The sequence below is a fragment of the Montipora foliosa genome, chromosome 7 (assembly GCF_036669935.1).
Source record: "Montipora foliosa isolate CH-2021 chromosome 7, ASM3666993v2, whole genome shotgun sequence".
Classification (NCBI taxonomy): Eukaryota; Metazoa; Cnidaria; class Anthozoa; order Scleractinia; family Acroporidae; genus Montipora; species Montipora foliosa.
The window spans coordinates 25,290,597-25,314,511 of record NC_090875.1 but is presented as its reverse complement, the minus strand read 5'-3'; the positions used below and the strand labels follow the sequence as shown (position 1 = coordinate 25,314,511).

Genomic DNA, 23,915 nt, shown 5'->3' with positions numbered 1-23,915 from the left:
AGCCCACAGCGCACATCCGATGCGTGAACAAAATGGCGGAAGCAATTTGCCAGGAGAAATTTACACGACGTGCGGCGATGGCGACTAATTCGCGTCATGAAGTGATCGGAAGTGCTCTGTATCATTTACGTTAAGGTACATTCGTTGGCTTTTTCGTTAAATATATTTTTTTTCTTTGCTCATTGATTAGTCAAGATGGCCGCGCGATAAATGACTTGAGTTCTTTTGCGCATTATTGCAGCGTCGGAGAGAAATATGATCACCGCAATTGCATCTCATTCAAATTTTGAGGAATTATGAAATGCTGTCATGCTCGGAAAGATTTTGAGTCCACAGGTAACAAGTCGTAACCCTGTCAATTTTTTTTTGTGATGTTTTCTTGTCATTTTCAGGTCGGAAATCGTCGGGAATTTCCGCGACTTTACGTCTTTAGCCGACAGTGACGTCACGAATTAGGAGAAAGCAACATCGGAGCGGGAATGAAGTTGTAATGGCGAAAATTCACTGTCATTCTTTACTTTCTGGGAGCTCATGGAGTTCCTTCGGGGAAGACTCACCAGAGGAGGAAGCAGAAGGTATGTACGACTGTCATACTAGAAATCTGTGCTCGCATCTCCGTGGAAAAGCCTCCAAAAAACTTTTTTTGGGGGATTTACCTTGTTTTGTTTTTGCCCTGATAGCAATGGAAGTGGATGATAACAATGGCTCGGGCGCAGTAGAAGCCACGCGATTGCACAGAGAAGGTATGAAAACGGATATTTCAAGGCTATTTTTCCTCAGAAAAAAAAATAGATTGTTGCACAATTTCGTGGAGAGAAGTTTTCTCCCTGGGAAAATTTTACTACAGCGTTCTCCTAGTCGCAGGTTGAATGTAGTTGGCATGGGACATTTCATGTGAATTTCATACATGCACCCCCCGAAAAAAAAAGTGGTGTCTGATATCTGTTACTGGTTCATTTTCGACCGATCTAGCGGAAATGGAAATGATTGGGTTCGTTCTAAACAAACAGCTCAAAATCAAACGTACTTTAATTTTTGGAGTGGTTTACGCGTTTATTAATAATGTAAACCGTACATGATTAACTTCTTATGCTTTTTAATATGCTTTGATCCATAGATATGACCCTATTCGGGATTTGCCCAGACCAAGAAGAGATCCTGCTAGTTGTGTGCAGGGAGTGTGGACGAGTTGTAAAAGCAGCGGCTTTTTTACGACATTGTGGTAAATTACCTAACTGCATTTTTCCCTCCATGCAATTTTTTTTCAATATGTCACAGGAAATAGAATTATGTGAATACGAAATTGCACTATATAAAATCCAAGGTTAAAGCTTAATTTTAACATCTTCAACATTATAGATTACATCCACTTTTCGTGGAAGTATTTCCCTTGAACACTGTGTTTAGAGATCTCGACACTTCCTGGATAAAAATGACTGTAGTGTTACCTGGTAATAAAGTAAAAAAAAGTGGTTTACTGAATATACTGGTACTCAGACCTTCCAACTCTCACAATTTGGTTGTGAGATTTCAGGACTCAAATCACAGTCTAGCACGATTTAACTTTGGAATCTCACGGTATTTCCACAATAAATACAATCTCAGTCAGGTACGGCCTAACATTAAAATATATATATATAATTACAGAAACATGAAAACCTTATCTTTAAGTCGAAGAGTGCTCTACAATCATGGAGCTTTATAATTAATTGTAGTGTTTTGATGTTTTAATTTTTCTTTTCCTATACACTTAACAATTAATTATATATAATTATTTATATAATAACCCAAGTTATTCACGGATTTTGATTGGTTCTTGCCTATGATCTATTAGAGGACAGACGCACGATTGACGTCACCATCAGCTTTTACGCGAATAAAGTTTAATTCTTTATTATATAAAACAAATAGATTCCATGTTGCCGTGGGTCTGTTCAGTAATAGATCACAGAAGACGTCAAAATGTGGTAAGAACATCAGTGACACACTCGGCTATCGCCTCATGTGCCACTTTCTGTAATCTATTACTGAACAGACGCACGGCAACATGGAATCTATTTGTTAAATATATAACTAACTGCAGACAGTACTGTTTCGGCCTTCTGCGTTATATATATATATATAATGTAGTATTTGTGGAGTTTTTTTCAATGGGAATCTTGGCCAAGCCAAAAAACCTCAATCTGATGTCCAATTAGGGCACGAAATAACCTGGGAAGGCTTTGTTTCATGTGTTCAAAATGGCGGAACATATACCCTGGCTCCAGAGGCCCATTGAAAATTGAATATCTCTCAAGAACCAAAACTGAATTCCCTTTTTCCTCTTGGCGCTATGCACCTTGTGGCCGTGGCTTCACGGTGGAATTTGCCTGCTCCAAACGAAAAAAATAACCTCTGGCACCCAGGGTATGGAATGAAGTCCAAGCAATCCTCTGAAGACATCAGATTTGTGTGAATTAATGCTGAAAAGACACCAATATTGTGGCAGTTTGAACACTGCTAAGCATTGTCAGTGTTGTGATTCCTTTGTTTTAAACCATTTTTGCAAATCTCTCTATTTGGGACCCAAATCTCAAGGGTTTTGGGGGTAAATTTGAGACGTCAAGATTTGGGGCCTTAAGATGTTGGAAGTTCTGGGTACTAATCTTGGATTATTGAAGTGCGTTCAACAGTCACTTTGGAAGCAAAGGAGAAGAGTAACATTGGCATCGAGGCTCTCAAATTGATCATTTCCAAGTTCACCTCAACTTCTTTTTCATAGCAGCACGATCATAATTTGCACATATGACGTATCAAAACTGAGGTGCACATGCACAAATGACGTAATTCAAGATGGCACTGAAAAAGCAGACGAATGAAAACTTGCTAAAGTTCACCCTATGCGCAGGATACCCAAATTAGAAATTGCATTCTCCTAATGTTGTGTGCAAAAATTGGACTTGTAAATGCTAAAATGTTTTTCATCTTATTTATTTTCAATTTGCTTTTCTAAGAAAGGTCATGAATTTTGAGTCTTTAAATTTATAGTTCATGATAAATCTCTTTAAAAGTCAAATGCATTTTTGTCTTGATTATGTGGGTCTGGACAAAATTCTGAAAGTGGGATCTATTCATGTACAAGGGTATCATGCATATTTTGGGAATTATAACAAGGGTATTTACAGCAGTCCATACTTTTGTGCCACTATATATTTTGACCCATTATGCGTCTAGCCAAAGTACAATAATTATATTCCAAAGCCCCAAAACCTTTTTGACATATTTTGGGGTCATAATTCCTGCCCTGTCCCTGAAAAGGAGCTCATTTTAAGGCATAAAGCACTGCCATTAATAATTGTGGAGTGTGAGAGCCAACTATACAGTTATCTATTTAAATCAAAGCTAATCAAATTAGAGGAAATTTAATCAAATGTTTGTTTTTGATAAGAGGGGACAACAAGGGTACCTGAAAGAAAAAACATTTCAAAATAAAGTAGAAAACCCACAAATTCAACCCACATTAGGTGTTTAGCCAGGAACGGACCCTTCGACACAATGATGGCAGACAAAATCAGAATGCTCTCTCAACTGCATGATATTGGCTCTCTTTGTTTGATATTTTTTTCTTTTTGATCTTTGAAACAAAAGAAATGGATTCCAGTTTGATAAAAGCCCCCACTGTTTTTATCACATAAATTGTGTTGTTGTAATTCTAATTACTCCGTATTAACATTACAAAAGCAAAGGTTTGTATCAAAACAGGGTCACCGGCAGCCTCGCTTCCATTCTTAGGCCAGGTAACTTAGCTAGAACTGTAAAATGGTCTATTGAGGTGCTCCCAACTGTATGGTTTCATCAACCTCTCTGCCTCCTAAAGTTGACATTGAAGGAGGAAGAGAGACCCCAGGAACAAGGCAGTGGCTTCATAGCTCAGATGGTGTAGATCATTGCACCAGCATCAGAGAGGTCATGGTTTCCAATCCTGTTGGACCCACCTGAGTTTTTCAGCTGTCTCTTTTAAAAAAAGCTACAATTGCTTAAGTGTGATAATCACTTCTCTCATTCATCTTTGTTGCAGGTCATTTTGTTCCTTAGGTTAATTTGCAACCAAACTAGGTCATTTTGTTTCAACATAAGTCAACTTGTTTCAACGTCAACGTCAATGTCAATTTGGGACAGGTACAAAACATAGGTCTCAGGTCAATGTTTTACCAATACAAAAACAACCCTAAGTGTTTGCAAATGGTAACATTAAGCCTAAGAACTTTTGTTTGGGCCTAATTAGGCCCAAGGTTAGCTTTAATGAATGTTTAGGATACTTTCTGTAGTGGTAAAACAATGACCTGTGACCTGTGTTTTGTACCTGCCCCAAACTGACCTAGGTTGAAACAACTTGATCTACAATCCTAGACAAAACTGTTGGGAAGGTTAACACTTTTGAAGTCTTCTTGGCTTCTCTCCCCTCCCCCCTCCTTCAATGTTGTGTAAAACTGAATGGTTTCAGTGGGAAATTGTTGAGTTGCCTTCCAACATTGAATAGGGGGGAGGGGGGCTATGTACGAAAAAGTGAAACTATTTCTTTTGAGCTTTAACAGAAGCGGGTTGAAATACAGCTCTGGTGTGGTTCATTTACATAACCTTCCCAACTACTTTTGTCTATGATTGTCTGAAAATTCAGGGTGTGGTCTTAAATTGGAAAGACGACTTTTTCCTTAGCGTTTACAGTTCCTTTGAAAAACAAGCACAATTAGTGTTTTCTTTAACATTTAACTGCTTTTTGCCATGTTATCATGAATTTTAGGCGTTTATCTGGTTAAGTTTTCAACTTTCATTACATGTGTTAGGACGTCATGTTGCATTGGTGTCTCAATACGCTATCAAGTTGTAGAGCTACTAAAATGATGAAAATTGATTCGTAAATGAACAGAAAGGGGAGGAGACTAAATGATAGTTAATTAAAGCCAAAAAGCTGGTCTTGAAAGGTCAAACGAGTTCACGTACTAAACTCTTACAATGTCAGTTGCACTTTGCCAAGTTGAGAGCAGCGCCTTTTAAAAACGTCATATGCATTTCAAACAGATCACGGAGTCACATTAAATAAGTAAATTAACAGTGATTACTTCTTTTAGCGTGACTAGGATGGCCTGTCAATCATTGACCTATTTTGGGAACAGTAAACATGTATGTGAACATTACTCCATTACATTACTCCATAAGAAAATGCAAAATATATGCCTAGTGAATGTGATATTTTGCAACAATAACGTAGTTATATGTAAAGCATACTGGAACACGTACAGTGTTTTTCTCATTACGGACAAAAGCTATTGTATCTACTTATTTTCAACATTACTCCATTGAAACCATGTATACACAAAGGTTAATTAGATACATTATTTCAATTTAAGCTCTCTTTATGGAGTAATGTTGCAATTTACCTAAAATAAAGCTGAAATGACCATGAAAAGTTCTACTACTATTTCCTTTGAAACCCTTTACACTCCAGTTTCAATATTTTATCTGTAGCTGTGCTGTAAAGGCATTATTTTAGGCTTCGAAAATGGAGTAATGTTTGGAGTGATGTCGAGAGTAATGTAAGTGCTCTTGCACTGCTCGCACCATTTCTTGCTAAATCGATTGAAATAAATCAGTTTTTGGCATTATTCCAACGTCCTCAAAATAAGAAAGCTTTCTTTTAACGAATATGAAACATGAAACAACAAAAATGTATTTTTATGACATTCTTAGTAAACGTTTTCCCAACAGAACGGATTTGGAGTAACGTTATGAAGCGTCACGCAAGTCTGAAATCCAAATCATAAAACGATGATTTTAACCATATTTCAGTATTGTGAGATTTTATTTATGCATTGGAAAGTACATTATAAGAACATGTCCAGAATAAGAAATGGAAGCCACATGTCAAATACTACAAGAGTTATAAGCGTTCAAAGCAGATTTCCTACTCTCATACAATCCTAGACAAAACTGTTGGGAAGGTTAACACTTTTGAAGTCTTCTTGGCTTCTCTCCCCTCCCCCCTCCTTCAATGTTGTGTAAAACTGAATGGTTTCAGTGGGAAATTGTTGAGTTGCCTTCCAACATTGAATAGGGGGGAGGGGGGCTATGTACGAAAAAGTGAAACTATTTCTTTTGAGCTTTAACAGAAGCGGGTTGAAATACAGCTCTGGTGTGGTTCATTTACATAACCTTCCCAACTACTTTTGTCTATGATTGTAGGTCGAAACAAGTTGACCTAGGTTGAAACAAAATGACCTAGTTTGCTTGCAATTTAACCTAAGGAACAAAATGGCGTGCAACATCTATAACCCACACTTCAAATAAACATTCATTTCATTTCATTCAAAAATGCACAGTCTAAGTAATCATCATGGTTTGTGCAAAATGGAACCATACATGTTGATATGCTTTCCAAGGGTCAAAGGCATGAACTGTTTAGAGGTAAAACATTTCATTGCCTTCAGGGAAAATGCAAAGTTGGGATTGGTTCTGAAAACAATGGCTACCAATAAGTATACAACTGAAACAATAATAGGGAGCTTAAGCAAGGATGTTGACGGCTTCAAGAACATTGATTTCCGTTATTGTAATTATTATTTTGAGATTACTCCAAGTCGCCTAATATGGAAAGTGTGCGTCAACAATCCAGGAAGAAAGTTGGTGCAAATGATGTGGAAATTTAGGAAGAAAGCTAATAATATATTGCCAGGTGCTTATGTCCTCCACATAACCTCAAATTTGATCAATTCAGACATGTCATTGTCAGGGCCAGGACGGCATAGAAATGTACACAAATGTAAAACGCACATGTAGGGCATGCTCATCTTTTGTTTTTGTTCATTGGAGCTATTGTTTTGTAGCGTTCTTGTGGCAGTTGTCGTTGTGCTTGCTTAAATTAAGCTCTTTAATTAATACTGAGCAGAATCCCAAACGCACAACAGAACTGTACCGATCCAATAAAATTAATTAACAGTTTTGAAGAGCTGCATGCTACAGGGAATCTGAAGTTTTTTTCCAGACCTGTCACCAGAATAGGGTCTTATTCTTGCAGTTATGAACCCAAGCTTATTCTCTTCATTCAGAACTCAATCATCAGAGGGTCATACCAGTTCCTGCGCCATCGCCACCTGAGGTGGTGCCAAAGTCAAGTACTGTAGTGGAGACATTGCTCAAGTCAGCACCCAGGAAAAGGAAGCTCTTAGACTCTGTTATAACCAATGAAAAGATCGAACTAATGGATGCCACAGTCAAGATAGAGGAAATGCCGCTCACAGTCCCATATCCTAATCATAGTCATTCTGTCCGAGTTGTAAAGACTGAACCTGTTGTTAACAATGTCATTTCAAAGAAAAGTTCTTTGGAAAAACCTTCAATGAACAAAAAGTCTCCCAGAAAGCAGATTCCCACTAGAGGTAAGCTTGATATGGAGGTGAAATAAAATTTTGCCCCGGTTTACTTAAGCCGTAAGCCATGAATTACATAAGAATATTGATAGTGACATTGATAATGGTAATAACTATCAATATTATTGGGTGAGGTTGAGCAAAATATCGTCATTTTTTAGTGGCGAAAAGATCAGTTATTTGCCAAAGCCAAAGACTGTGGCAAATAATTGATCTGCGAGACGCTGGCAAATCACAATATTTTGGGATAACCGAGTACAATAATTGTTCCATTGTTCGATCACCAAGTTTGTTTTTCACAATTGTAACAATTATATCACTTTCTGAAAGCTCAGGAAAGTGAGCCATTTTTATTCAAGAGCATGGTTTCAATTACGCATGAGCAGAATGTTATTTGCAGCAAAACACTTATTTGCAGGTCATGTTTGGGCTCTCTGATACTACAAATGATCTTTAGTCACATGTCTGTTGTTGTAGATTACAAGACAGTACATGGTGTAATAAATTGAAACACCTGTCTGAAAGTACAAGGTATAAATAAGATGGAAAAGAATTTCTAAAGAAAAAGAAACTGATGTAACAAACCAAATAATCCTTAAACACATCTGTGCAAAGGTTATACACAAATAACTGAGAATTTGAGATGTACAGTAAAAACACATAATTATTTGTAGTATGTCATCAGCCATTGCATGACTGAACTCAGTGCCATTATGCAAGTCACTGCTCAGAAGGCATTATTTGATATTGTGACCATTTCAGAATCCCTTCTTAACATTTTCTATTTTTGTATTAATTTCATTTATCTCAAAATTTAGAGCGAGAGTTTGATGCTGACAAGCATTGTGGGGTATGGGTACCTGAACTCCAAAAACAATGTACACGCTCTTTAACTTGCAAGGTACAGTATTTCAACTGCTTAATTTCATGGTCAGACTTCTTAGTCACTGTTGTTACTTCATTTCTTGAGATGAGAGAAGTTTCTTGAATTAAAACAAGGACAAAAGAAAAATCAAATTAAAGCTGAACTCCCTATGCTGAATTATCCCTATTCCCCTTTAAAGCCATATGGCACAAAGAGGCCGCACATCCAAGGATCACACCTCAGGTTCCCCTGTTTGGTTTAAAGATGACTGGGGTCAGTTCCTGGCCTAAAAAATCAAGTGATGGTCCTCAAAAACAGTATCTCATGCACAAGTATTGAGTCCCGCTTTGACCTCTTGAGGCTCCCTTTGGGCACAATGTCTTTCATTTTCGTGGTTGGAGTGGTGTAGATATTCAAGTTGATTGATGAATCCCCCACTTATGCCCAACCTATCACATCATTATTTTATGGCATGTCCTTGTACTTAATGTACAGTGTGTCTTTGTGATGCATGTTGTACGTGTAAGGAAAAGTAATGATGACGTGTTGTAAGATTGTAATCTGAGATTTGCTAAAAGTAATTCAACTATCATTGGACATTGGAGGGAGACCTCCATATGAGGAAGTCTTCCTTGTACATTGTAAGCCTCCATGGCTCCTTGAGACTTTCTTGCCTTTAATTGTATTTCTTGATTCGCTTAATTGTAATATGTGTTTAAGGCAAATGGATAATAACTAGACATTGTCACTATTCCTTTTCTGGCTGGCCACACACTCGTACAATGTATGTCCAGAAATGCAAATAAACAGATGCACACAGAGTTCAATAAGCATCACAAATTAAAGTGTCCTCTTGGTCTTCTTTCAAACTTCAACATCACTCGTGCCTCAGAACACAGACAATTAACGTCACAAAGTAACCCCCAAATGCTGCTGCTCAAGGATGAACTGTTGCATCTACCCTGACCTAAAAATACCCTAAGTTTATGAATGAATGAAGGAATGTTTATTTGCCACACAATTAGGTAATAATATTACAAAGACAATCAATAACAAGAATAAAGTCATTAATAAAAAAAGGATGGATAAGACAATAATAATTATTGTGGCAAGGAGACCCCAAGAAACCACCGGGCTTATAAGAGGGGCCCTCTCATGTGCCTATCATTAATCTAAATAATTTCACGCAATGCTTGTAAGGCATAACTAACTCAATTTTTTTTAAAGAAACTCTAACCCTAACCCTTTATTGTAAGAAATGGGTAGAAAATTCTTAGACTTAAAGGGACTTTTTGTGTTGGATATCAAAATTAGGCTTGCATGACTACATGTAGTTACTTGAATTTCTGGTCATAATTGGTTATGTTGGGTTTAACTTTAATTCTCTTGAAGACTGTTAAATAACATTAGAAACATTTTTTTCTGTCAGACACATGCTCTGTCACTAAGACGTGCAGTTAGTGGAAGACGGAAACCTTTTGATGAGTTATTAGCAGAACATAAAGCCAGAGTCAATTGTGAAAAGGAACAGCAGCAGAATCAAGCTCTCAAATTACAAGAACAGGCAGGTCAGAAGGCATTGGATGCTACACTGAAGAGATCTTTGAGTTCACCTGATGCATCTGCTTCATCATCATCAGGAAGCTTGCTCACAAGGTTTGCACATCCTTGTTTCCTATTACTAAATTGAAACTTGGTTAAGGACAGAGCCTACTAATTCAAAAGTATTTTTGCATGGTTTACTGTATATGTGGGAAAAGCAGATCTTAACAAGTGTTATTGAAATCCAAAAAGAAAATTGGGGGTAACCATGCATTTTTTGAAGATAATTAATCAACAATATTTGTAAAAAGCTTTGAAATACAAAACAACGTATGGCATTCTTTTCCAAATTGAAGCTTAATTATCTCTGAAAAATGCATGGTTACCCCCAATTTTCTTTTTGGATACCAAGTTCTGCTTTCTCCACATAGTTTTGAACCACACAAAAATATCCTTGTATTGATAACCATCACACATAGAAAATCCGAGTATCTTGAGATACACAGAAGATATGCGCAATAACATGCTACATAAACCCATTCACGCCCCAGAACGCCCCCAGTTGACAAGTAAAATTGTCTGGCGTTAGAGTAAAATCTGTTAAGTCTCACTCCTAGTGGTCAATGGGTTAAACACCTTTCAATAACTTATTAAAAATATATGAACCCAACAGCCTATCAAAACAGCATCGATAAAGCGTCATGTGCATGAGCTTTAAACCCAATAAAACACTCCTCAATTCTCCAAATTCTCTATTAAAGAATAGCAGTGAGGCTTGGCTTGTTTTTCTTGTATACTAATATCTTCGTCTCACATTTTGCACATACAGTGGAACCTCCATTAAGCGGCCACCTATTAAGCGGCTAGTAATCAAAGCCCAGAAATAATTGTAGAATAATATTATAGAATATTTTGAATAATTTGTAAATCAAACCTCTATTAAGCAGCCACCTCTATTTAAGCACCCACGGCCACCTTTTGGCCGTCCCAATGAGAGTTCTCCTATTGTTTTTGCCTCTATTAAGTGGCCACCGAGAGTTTTCAGCAACAGACTTCCTTGCAAATTTTTTTCAATTAATTATGAACCCATAATGCAATGCTTCAGTTACAGACATTGCCTCCTTTTCCAGTTATAAAATCAGCTCACTTTACAACATAGCTTGGATTGTTCATGTTAAGTTGGGAGAACCTCATCTCTTGCTCTAAATGGACACTTTGTGTTGGATGTCAAAATTGGGCCTGCATCTAATTTGGTGCATTTCTGGACATACTGTAAGTGCACTCTAAGTGCTTCATTGGATATCAACATCCAAAAACCCTATTGAGTTCTATTAGCTATGGGACAATTGGTGGCATTTTACAGCTTGTAATTTGGCTGTTATTTGGGGGATAGGGTGAATGCAAGTGGTGGCTGCGAGGCAGCTGTGACAGCAAGAGCAAGAATTGGCTGGGTGAAGTTCAGGGAATGTGGAGAGTTGCTGAACTCAAAAAGGTTCTTAGTGAAGGTGAAAGGAATGGTTTATCGGAGTTGTGTAAGAGTGGCGATGTTACAGTATATGAGAGTGAGACATGGTGTCTGAGGGAAAATGAGATAGCAATTTTGAGAAGGACTGGAGAGCAATGGTGAGAGCAATGTGTTTTGCAAAACTGATGCAGAAAAAGAGGACAGAGGCCCTGATGGAGATGTTGGGATTGAAGGAAACAATGGTTCAGATGGCAAAGGCAAATGGAGTGAGATGGTACGGGCATGTGTTGAGGAGGGGTGATGGGCATGTTCTGAGAAAAGCATTGGAGTTCGAAGTGAAGGGCAAGCGGAAGCGAGGACGACCTAAGAAGACATGGAAGACGCAAGTGGAGAAGGAGAGCAAGAGCTTTGGTTTGGAGAAAAAGGACACCATGAATCGACCGAGATGGAGAGTGGGAGTTAGAAAGATTGCTGACAAAGTGGGGTAAATCCGGCCACCCCCTGTTTACGGGGATAAACCCAGATCAAAATTGGATTGATGATGATGATATTGCATATTGTAGGTTTATTAACCCTTTGACGTCCAAACCGGCCGAAACCGGCCAGACTTAGTATTTTACTCTGTCTAACGCCAGAGTATTTTACTCTGTCTAACTCCAGACGATTTTACTCGTCAATGGGGAACCCCTGGCAGTCAATGCGTTAACCTTTCCTTTGAGTGAAGAATTATCTGTTTTTCTTTCCCAGCAGCCAACCTATTGGAAGGTCAATCTCTGTAGAAGGTATGTCACTTGTTGTAAGCAATTTTACTGTCACACAATTAAAAAAATAATTTAATATAGTTGATGGATCATGACGCTATCATCAGTAATGTATTACCCCTTTCATTGTGCAGTCAATTTGCCAAGGTTAACAAGCTTTAAGGACTCATTGTATTCTAGCTTGTTGTTGCTTTCAGGTAATTACGATCTACAGCGCTGGCACATTTTTTAAACCACTATTGATGGCTAAGAGTTGTCATACGTAACACTAAGTTGTCTTGTAGTACAGCACTCTCGACTGGCTATGCCAGCAGACATACAATGACTGTCTGCTTTTATAAGCTATGAAAGCATAAGAATTTTTTAGAGGTCATTTTATGTTTTGTTGTTCAGCGCAGGTAGCACTCAATACATTACTGTGGTTTACAATATTTTCCTTCCCTCTCTCCCTATGCACTCAAATAAACTTGGGTCACTTCTGTGTGGTGCAGTTAAGATTGCACAGCAACTTACCCAAAACTTGTTGGCTGTGTTGCCTTTTGATTATTGCCTGTTAAACGGTACTCTTGTCTGATCCACCGCATGCTGTTTTGCATTCAGCTTGTAGCACTTGCTGGGTTCCTTTGTCACACAATCACCGTAAGGTGCACAGGCTAACCTAACACAAGGCAATGTTCTTGCATTAACACCAACTTGAGTCAATGTTTGCTCTTATTTAGTAGCTTGAATGTTTAACATAAAACATAAGGAACAAAGGCAGTAAACAGGGGATGGCCTTTTCTGACAAGGGAATGATTCTTTTTGGCTATACAGCGTCTACATGTATTTAGATGCCTATGTAAAGGTGCCAGCAATGGACACAACATGTAAGGGCGATGATGTTGTTTAGCTGCATACTGAAGGGAGTAGGAAGAAATGTACTGGATTGAAAACGAACTTTATCTCTGTGATACATAAAAATTAACAAGGTATTTTTGCTCATAACAGAGGATGGCCATCTTGCTAATGGGGTGTCAAAAGCGTCAAGTGGAAGTAATATTACAGAGGATGGAACAACAGTGAATGGAATAATGACTCTTAATCATCATCCTAAACCTATGACAGTAAGTTCAATTTCCCCAAGTCTTGTCCTTCCCATTAAGTTTCTTCATTGCACTGTACACGGTGGGTCTAACTTTCCAGTCTTTTGGCGAAATCCTAAAGTGTGATTGCGAAAATGAAAGCCACTGTGGTAATAAGAAGTGCTGTTGGAGAGCCATACATGTAGTTTCCTTTGGTCCTGTTTGCTGTTCAAAGTGGCTGGTTTTTATGAATCTGGGAGTAAAATAGTAAAATCTTTACGTTCGACTGTTGAAATGAAAGCACATGTACAAAGTTTGGACTTAATATTGTCACCATCAAGTGTTAGCAGTTTATTTTTGGATTGCTATTTACTAGAAATGAAATGGTGAAATAATTTACATGTAAAAACTCAGCTTTCTTTTGTTGTAATATTTACAGTCTTGTCATTTTGGGAGCCGATCAGTAGGAAGAGGTTGTTTTGTTTTCAATAGAAGAAGTGATCATCTCCACTGTGCAGTTCTTTCTATGGTTGAAAGATGTCTTAATCCATCACTTCCAAGGTATAAACTATGGCTGTAAGAATATCATTTTAGTTCTAAGAACATAAAAATTATATGGCCCAGAATAGTTATGATGTTCTGAATTACATGTACCTTATTGGTAGCTGTTGATGTCTGTTATGTAAAATGTGGCTATTTGAGGAGTATGCAAAGGCAGGTACTGGTATAAAGAATTAGAAAACTTGTTGTCTTTGACTAAAAAACTTATGTAAAAAGGACGTTTCAGTCAAAATACTATGACCTTCTTCAGCATAAAATGGCTTACAAATACAAAACGAGTGCTTAAAAAGCCGTAGAAACGTCACTTGGGATTGCCAAGGGCCTTGTAAATGTCCGGAATGTAAACGTGTTCACTAATGGAATTAGGTTCGCGAATTGAATGCCACACTTCTAAAAATAATCTTTTTCCCCATTGGGGACAACAGTCAATGACCTTGACGTCGTCAAGGTCAAAATCGTGATTATTCTCTTTGCAATGTTGGTACTGGTATGAATGTGTACAAATTCTTGGGTTTGGAGGGTACCATTAACAATAAATTCTTATGGTCTCAAGAGCTTTTAAACTGTCGAAGATGGTGCATATGATCATGTGTATTCAGGGTTGTCAAAGAAAAACTTTCTGTCAGCAAAATCCATTCCACCCCACATGTCAGTCGGCTGGATTGTTTGCTAAAATTCCTTTTTGTTGCTCAATTTTTAATACTGATAACAGTTATTTCTTACAAAATTTTCTGTTATCCTAAAAATGGAAAATGCATTCACTTATTATCACCCTTTCCACAGGCACAAGTCGAACAGAGCAAGTGCTGCTATTCTTCAAAGGCCGGCAATGAAAACAGTAGGACAAGCATCTAATCAGGGTAAGCAAGAGTAGTTGTCACACCAAGGTACCCAAGGCATATTCCCATGGTAGATAACGGTTTAACTTATGAGGTAAAAAAGTTAAAAGGCAATTTTACTGTCACACAAGTAAAATGTAGTTAATGGATCGTGAGAATATTAATGTAACCCTTTCATGGCGGCTCTGTTTCAATGTAGCGTTTGTGCCGTCTAGTTGCCAAGGTCAGCAAACACTACGGATTTATTGTATTCTCGCTTCGAACTTCACAGCTTTGTTGTCGCTAGCAGGCTAGTACGATCCACGGCATTGGCGCTTTTTTCAAAGCTCTATTCACGGCTAAGAGTTGGCATGGGTAACACTAAGTTCTCTTGTAGTACAGCTCTTCCGACTGGCTATGCCAGCAGACATTTGTCTAGCTATAAAAGCATGTGAAAGCTATTTAGAGATCACTTATGTTCTGTTGTTCAGTGCAGTTAGCTCTCAATATATTAGTGTGGTTTACGATTTGGTTTTTTCCCTCCCTCCCTCCCTTTGGAGTCGAGATTGGGCCTCGTTGTCTGTCAATAAACTCAGGACACTCCTGTGTGGTGCAGTTAACCCAACTTCCCCCAAGCTTGTTGGCTGCGTTGCCTTTTGAATATCACCTTCTAACCAATACTCTTGTCCGATCCAGCACGTGCTGTTTTGCATTCAGCTCGTAGTGCTGGTGAGATAAGTGAGGTTCCTTTGTCACACAATCGCCGGAAGTCGCACAGGCTAACCTAACGCAAGGCAGTGCTCCCCCATTAACGCCAACTGGAGTCAATGTTTGCTCATAACTAGTAGTTAGCACACAAACAGAAGGAACAGAGACATTAAATTTAATTAATTTGTAGCCCTCCAAAGCTGAACAGCTCAATCAAAGTACTGTGATAATATGATGAAAGTCGTGCACAGTTACAGCACTTACCAGTCACGTGTGCCTCTCCATGACATTTTTTCATTTTTGGAAACTAATTTTGGGTGGATGTCAATCAAACATTTTCATGACAAATTTGACTGCCACAACAGCTTTATTGTTATGGAAACATTTGATTGACGTCCACCCAAAATTAGTTTCCAAAAATGAAAAAAATGTGTTGAGGGGCGTGTGACTGATAACCACTATAAGAGGTTGATTAATCTTTGCTTGTTAATTTTTGCCTTTAGGTTTGTCTTCAGTGATAGAAAGATATAAAGGCAGCACCAATAGATCAATGAACAATTTCCTTAAAGCTCCTCCTCCACCTCGAAATAAAACCCTCAAACAAGGAAGTTCAGGACATTCAGTAAACCATGTGGAAAGTGTTTTAAATAATTCAAAGAGCAGTATGCTTCAAGGAACTTCTTTGCAGAATAAGAAAACTTATTTAGATTCCATTGGAACAACTTCGAAGGGTCTGGCGTCATCAGTCTATGTGAAACCTGATGCAAGTAGTCAGGCCATTAGCGACATGGGAAATATTGTTGCAAATATTGAAACTAATGTGTCTGGTGGACACCCACTTAATCTTGGTCATACGATAGGTGTGGCAGTAACCAAAGGCTCCCTGCTTCCAGGGCCTAGTTTGAGTGTGGCTGGTAGCACTAATCTAGACTCAAGTTTAAATCTGTGCTCAGCACTTGGCATTAATTCTGGAAATGTTCAAGGGTCGATCACAACCACACAGACTAGTTTGGTTACAAATGCTGCGTCAATGATGACAGTTGCAAGTGGAACTCAAATTTCAGGAGTTAGTACAGTGAATGGTCAAATTCAGCCTGGTTTTTCTAATATTAAAGAAATTCTTCCTGCACCCATACAAGGAAAAGTTGCAGCTGGTTCTGTGGCTTCAACATCATCATCATCACCTCTGTTCAAGGGAGTTCAGGTTGGTAAAAATTAGACTCCCCTTACCTCACTCTAGAATGCAAGACTTTAAAATAATTAATTTGAAGGTCAGGGTTCAAAGCAAAAGTTCTGCTACCTTATCATCAATTTTGTGGAGTCAATAAACTTTGCTCCATTTGGTACTTTGGTTACTCAGATGTATCTATGGGTAGTCTGCTGGTCAAAATGATTTTTTTGTGTGTGTTTATGAACCAACACAAGAGTATTTTGAGACTGAAGGCTCAGCTGTGTTCTTGCCCCAACCTATCTCTAGTCTTGTATGTACATTAGCATCATAGCTTAGAATAAATAATGTGGAAAATTCATAAGTCATTCACTCCTGCCATTCCCAAAAGTAGGATGAGGCAAGGGCACTGCTGACACTCTCTCAAAACAGGTTGAAGTAGTTTGTCATGAGCTTCTTTCTCAAAAGCTTGAAATCTTTTTGGGCCCAAGAATCAATCCATAAAACTTGGTAAAAAACACTTAGGGCGCGTTCGATTGACCCTATTCCGGAATAAGAATACGAGGGGTGATGATTAAAACGGTATGTTTGGCGCGCTTCGAAGCAGCAAGGACAACAAACATATGTTTAAAATAGCATTTTAGTGGATGTTTGACAATTTTTATGTGAATCACCGTAAAAGCGAAGGATTTCTACCTTATATTCCACGCATTCTTATTCCGGAATACGGTCAATCGAACGCACCCTTAGAATAAAGGGCATACAGTGCGAAAACAAGCTCGGTGACCCCATCTTTTAATTGCATTTTTTAAAAGTCCTGTGTATGAATATAAATTGTGCCAAGTTTGAATAAAATCTGGATAGTACGTCATTTTCATGGGAATTACCTTAAAGGGGTAGCGTCCTGGATATTGTCAGGAGGCTGTGAGGCCCAGTGGTTAGGATGCTTGCTTTGAGATCTGGAGTTCCCAAGTTCAGGACTCGTTCTGATCACTCATTGAATTTATTCCTGGTAGTCCTTGGTTCAACTTCTCCACCACCTTTGGTTTGCCTCTGGCTTGCCTCCGGCCACTTGGGATTCTTAACAGTTGTTGTTATTGTGTTCTGTCATTTCGTTGATTGTTACATTTGCACTGAAAAGCCCTACGGGGAGTGGTCAATGAAGTATGTATTTGTATTTGATTGTTGGCAAAAACCTGGAAAGCAAATGAGACCTGTTTACCAATGGCAAAGAAAAATAATTAATGGCCAAATTTTCTTCAAAACGACTATTTTAGCTCACAGAAACCAGTCAAGTGTTTTTGGTTATGCTGAGCCAAGATTAAAATGAATGCCAATTTGAAACCATTGGGACCATGGTTTTAAACTTCTCCCCTTGCATCTTAGAGGAGCTCCATAATAACTTAGTGTAGTTCACTTTTCTTTTAATTAAAAATTTAATCAATTTTTATCTCACTGCGGTGATCCAGAGGCAATTTGATGAAAAAGTCTCTGAAAATTGATTTAGTAAATGTATGGTTAAAACTCCCATGATACTACCCCTTTAACAAGCTTTGTTTTGTTTCAGATCACAGCACAAGTAGATCCCTCAACTGGTAGGTTAATAACAATCATTGTCATTGAGCGAAATGAAGTGATCTTATTTAAAGTCAACCAATCGGTATTAATTCTGTAATGACTCTCTCTGGTGTTCTTATAGGAAAAGTAGTTTCAACCTCTGCTGGCCAGAGAGTGAGTCCTGTATTTTTTAAGCAGGTAAGGCATAGGATTTACATAATTAATATGTAGTAGTTTGTAGTTTTAAATCTGTAAGCATTTACTGTTATCATCTAGAGCAGTATGTTGAGTCTGTTTTGCTGCAGAAATGAAACGTAGCTTATTAGTTGAGAAAAGACCAAGGTAAAACCTGTCCTGAGGCAAAACAGTTTTTGCACATTAAAAAACTGTCACTCTGTTGTCGTCACTTTACAATAAAATTATTGTTACAGTATTAACACTTTCTATTATTGATCTTAATACCATTCTCCCTGACGTAAATGGCATTAATAATTTTAACCCATTGACTGCTGGGTCTGTCTAACTCCAGATGATTTTACTTGTCAACTGCCAGCACAAAGTTCATCCAAACATTGGTGTCATGTGTATGGACTTTGTTTGAGAAAAGGTCTAAAAACTAATACTAGCCTTCTTCCTCACTGTATCTTTTGTATTCATTGTTAGGCTACCGGGACAGTTCAAGTTACGTCAATACCAAATGGTACAGGACCCTCCCCACCCCCAACAGGGGGAACAGTCAAGGGCTTCCCCCTCAATTTTGTCATAAAGGGAAACACATCAAGCCAGGGTTTGACTACATCTGATGCTGGAGTGGCAGCTTCGGTAGGAAATCCCACAAATCTAAGTAAAGGACAGAATGTGATTTTTAACAACATTGGTATTTCACAGCTACAACATCAGTCACAACTAATTGTTCAGCAGCCACCATCTCCAATGAGCCAGAATGTTCATCAAAGAGGTACGGATTTACTTGGAGAAATCTCTTTTCTTTTTTTTTTTTTTTAAGGGGGGGGGGGGGGGGGGTTGTGAGGAAAGCTTTTTGAAATAAAACTGCATATTTTGAATGGTCCTTTCCAAAGAAACAACTTCAAAAATGCATTGATCGAACCCCTTTTCTCTTTATTGTCACTACAACTATAACAAATGAAGTGAAATAATGATGATCACCATTACTTGTGATGTGCTTTTCAGGTTAGTTAAAACAGATTTGAAATTTTCACCCCTGTCCTGGAGCAAACCAGTTTGCTATTTACAATTTCAATTGATGGTGGCATTGAACAAGGGACACAAAACTATACCAGTTAGAGCAACCCTGCATAAGGAGCTTTTATCACCAAAACCTTTTTTAAAAAGTTTCTAACACCATCTTTGTTAATAACTAGCAGCTTCCTTTTCATTGTCATTTATCTGTAAAAGATTAGATATGGCAGTGAAAAACAGAAGCATTGATTTAAATTTGAACTTTAAAGTTAGAAAAGTTTTGAAAGGGGAAATAGTGCCAATGGCCAATGAGAACATGAGATTCATTGCATTCTAGGAAAAGGAGGGAATTCCCATGCAGGCAATGTGCACAAAGGACTGCAAAAGTCTCCCTCACCTTCATCTCAGGGACAAGTGGTGCAGGCCAACACATTGCAACAACAGAAGACTGTGGTAGTGACAAGTCCACAGGCAAACCAAACCAAGTTGTTCATAAACCATAACAACATCACAAGCTCTCAACCAATCGCCCAGCTCAAGCAACAAGTTGAACAACAACAACAGCAACTGCAGCAGATAACTTTTCAGAAACAGATTCAACAACAACAGCAACAACAATTACAACAACAAAAACAAAGCATCAACACTCAGTTTATCAAACAGCTTCCCATACAACCTCGTCTTGCACCAGCTCCACCTACGCAATCGATCATTTCCCAGCATCCTTTAAGTGGTCCAAATGTTTTGGTTAAAGTGACAGAACAGCTTAAGAGTCCTCCTAACACCGTCTTCGTTAAGACGGAACCTCAGCAAAAGATTCAGCACATAGTTTGCCAGAAACCTCAATCTAATGTTGTTTGACTGGTTTTTGCATTTCAAGTTTTATATTCCTCTCTCATTGCAACTCCCAAGACCAAGATTGAATGAAAATAGGTTACCAGCCCTCTCAATTCTTCATTATGTGGTCATCTACAGTACTTCCCAGAAAAGGATTATTTCTTGATGCGCTATGGTGGTGGCAACATTGTAAAAGTATTTGCCATCAGAAGAGATAATATTATATTCTTCTCTCATTGAATGACAAAGAAATGTCTATGTATAGAAACACTGTATCAAGCACTGGTAACCTTAATTTGATTGGTTTAGGATATTTTCCGGTACTCAAAAGACAGTTCATAAAAACAGTGTCCAGATCGCACAGGGAAGTACTGCTCAATTATTGCTTTAAACATGTATTTCTGAATGGTTTCACCTTGAACCTCCGTTCACAGACACAGACGTCCGAGGCAGGGTTAACAACTTGTACTAATTTGTGTGTTGAAGTGGATCAGTTACTATGGCATCCATGTGTTATACTGAGATGGCAAGAGAAGGCATGAAAGAGAAAAAATGCAAATACATACATGTACTAAACTACACCAGGAAAAATATTTATTAAGTTTTGTAAAATAGAGGATTCTTTCTTGAAAAAAAGGTGGTATTTAAATAGTGATTTTTCCGCTTGCTTTTTGTCAATAGCTCATGAGTGGTAATTGAACTTAATAGCAGAACCCAATGTCTAGGCTTCTCCTTCAGTCAATATTATTATTGATGTGAGGTAAAATAAAATTTATATTATATGATACCAAAAAACCTGATACACCCTTCTATTTCTGGACAATTTTTTAGGGAGAGGTATATTTGAATTACCATTGACAATCATAACTTAGTAAATTGGATGAAACAATAATAATTATATTTTAAATTATTCAAATTATACCACCATATAACATTATTGTGCAAAGTTCACGCACTATGTTGTTAAAGGTATTACTGTATTCCGAGAATGAAAGTATATATTTGACTTGTCTTCAGTGCTCTAATATTGCTGGCTTGCCTTCAAAACCTATTGGAGCTAAAACCCACTTCTTATTTTATAAAATAGTTTCAAATGCTACTATAGAACAAACACACCACAATAAATAATTATTTATTGACCTTGATAGTCTACATCTTTCATGCTTCCAACTGTATTCTTTTTGTTACTGAAACTAGAAAAATATGTGTACGAGTGAATGTATTATTACCCAAAATGTTTTAAAACATCTATGTGATAATAGTGTTGAATCTTCACAACATTGTATCACATGGTTGGAGTGTGTTGTAGATAATACAACTATGGCAAATAAGTCTTTTGAAGTGGGGGACCTCTTGTTGGCAGGCCAGCAATATGGTACCTTAGTCATAACCCTTTTATCATCAAGATCAAATGTAAATTTCCAAGCAAACTTCATCGTACCTTAGTTGACCAGTGCTCAATTAAGAATCTGTTTTCGTGAAGTGCTGAAAATGGAGAAGTTGGCACTTCAGATTTTCATAATTCTCATTTCCCTACAGTTGATAGGTTTTAGGAGTTTAACATGTGCTATTGTTCTTGGTAATTCAAGGGTTGTGCTGTTGAAGTTTTGACATAGTTGTATTCAGATATGATTGCATGAACTGGTGGGTTCATCTTGGCTTTATCAGCCCAGTTATCCAATTCCAAAGATGACTGATCATCCAACATTATTTTTTTAAGGACGCTATAAGAAAAGAAGCACTGGTTTTGCTGTTGTTGTTTTACTTTTGACATGGTCAACAAACACCTCAACGTGAACTTATATACCAGTCATTTTTGGATTGAAAATTACACTGTAGACATCAAACCTAAGAGTTATTTAAGTTATTTTAGTTGTTCGAATTTTTCAAGAGTTGCATTTTATAAATTATCGTTTTGCAAAAGAATACCAAGAAAAAAAAAGATGCTGCAGCACTATATTTTCTGGGAAATGGGTAACTTAACTACAAATACATCCAGAAAAAGGAATATCCTGAGAAATTCAAAGTTACTGTAATGCTCTCCACAGTAATTTTATGCCGTAACATAAACTTAACATATCTCTTTTTTAGCAAATCTTTGATACATAACGTTTCGGACTATCCAGGAATAGAAATATACAGAAAATTTGGGTTATCTGTTCTTTTGGCAATTACCCCATTTTTTGGAATGTAGTAAATAACATTTAATTCATTCTGCTTCTCATAAAAGAATCAAAATAAACAGAATACACAGAATATGCAGTCTTTTAGAATTTATCTGGGCTGGAAATCATATTCAGCCCATTTGTCAGCTGCAAAGTCTTATCCAAACGACTTAACTTTGGCATTAATCATTCTGCTTTCTCAATACACCTTTTTTTTTTGTAAATGTTGTTCCATTCATTCTCTTGATCCTAAGGTGGAATAGGAATTTAAAGAATGGTCCCAAAAGAATAAAGAAAACTAAGATTTCATAATATTATTATCAGACTAGACCTGTTTTTGGAAGCATGAATTTGTGCTGTTTTTGTAGAACACAGTCACTGGCAAGAAAGCAGAAGAAATTCACATTGTGCTCATAGATAGGTTTTAAACCATATTTACAATATTTTGGGTGTTATAACACTGTGACATCTTAGGAACTTCCACAAAAACTGATATTGTGGGTGTTTTAGATATGAATGGCTCATCCCACTGCTCACAGATGCCCTACGTTTCTCAAAATATCAAGAATGATCTTTTAGTATTGCTTACAGAACTTTCTTTTGATGTTAGTGTCCTCAATTGGTATTGTTTGGGATTATTGACAAGCATTTAGTGTGTTTGGTATAGGAGTGTCACTTGTGTCTCCTGTATGTTTTGTCTGGTACAACCTACCTCAAGAGATAGACAGTTCTTAAACTGAACCAAATAATATAATGATATATACCACACAAGTGAATAGTGCTCTCCGCGTGCACTGATTGGCTTATTCGTTGGTGATTATCCAAGTACTATTTACCAAAGTACTATTTGTCAAAAAGAAACAAAATAGCTTCCAGTGCACGGGATTTGGAATTTCCGACCTTATTTTACAAATATAAAGCAGTTTTCTTGTTCACTTTTTATTCAGCTTGTGTGGTATATACTAAACAATATTATTATTCACTTCAGTGTCGGTAAAAGTGGTAGATGTTAACCTCACCGCTTCAAGGCTCAATAAATATCCACCACTATTCACCTCCACTTCAGCGAATTATATTGTTAAATATAATATAGCATACATTTATTATGCTACATGTCTTCACTGTGACACCATGGAAGCCATGTTGGAGAAGGATAGGATTCATTGGATTTTGTATCAGTCAACCAACATAACTGGTGATCATGTTGGCAAACACTCTCTGTGGGTATAGTCTTAAACCTTGGGTAATATGCAAGCTTAGAGATTTAAGCCTTGTAGCAGTCTTGTTTTATGAGTACTGAGAATTAAGGTCACACCAAACTAGTATAATGCCATGAAATTAGCCTTTTTTGTATTCTAACCTTTTCTCTTTGTGCCATTGCCTTGATGTTGTGAAGCAAAAGGTCGAAGAAGTTTGAAGAAGGTTCAAACGTATGATTTTTATGAATGAAGGCTGACAAAATTTAATGTTGTAGGGAAAATAAGGTTATCCCAAACGTTAAGCCAGTAGTAGAGCTTGGGGATTGTCCATAAATTGAATCTCTTATAAATACGCTTTTTTCCACCTTGCAAAGACTTTCTTTGCCAGGAAACTATTTATTGATTATTCTTGGGATTTGAAGAGACTTCACAGAAATCATGTGACAGGGGCAGATCCAGGAATTTCTGAAAGGATCGGGGGCGAGGGGATTGTACACCTTAGTAACTTTCAACGCCATTGGTGTGGAAGACAAGAACTGCTGGCGTGAGCTCTTAAGGGGGCCCAGAGTCACAACCCCCTGAAATTTGTTTACGATTTTTTTCCT

General features: G+C 37.6%; 1 protein-coding gene across 2 annotated transcripts; it reads left to right on the top strand.

Annotated features, from left to right (window-relative positions):
• Positions 1-23,783, top strand: LOC138011546 (ataxin-7-like protein 1). Of its 2 annotated transcripts, none has more exons than XM_068858606.1 (16): positions 1-135; positions 393-575; positions 681-743; positions 1,118-1,222; positions 7,083-7,412; positions 8,222-8,304; positions 9,698-9,924; positions 12,026-12,057; positions 13,024-13,139; positions 13,537-13,658; positions 14,442-14,518; positions 15,688-16,388; positions 17,920-17,947; positions 18,052-18,107; positions 18,573-18,867; positions 19,447-23,783. In XM_068858606.1, exons 2-16 carry the CDS (start codon positions 491-493, stop codon positions 19,968-19,970), a joined length of 2,844 nt encoding a protein of 947 aa, XP_068714707.1. In that variant the 5' UTR covers positions 1-135; positions 393-490; the 3' UTR covers positions 19,971-23,783. The 2 variants fall into 2 exon arrangements, with proteins under 2 accessions (XP_068714707.1, XP_068714706.1); XM_068858605.1 differs by having other exon boundaries at positions 12,023-12,057.
• Positions 23,784-23,915: the final 132 nt, after the last annotated feature.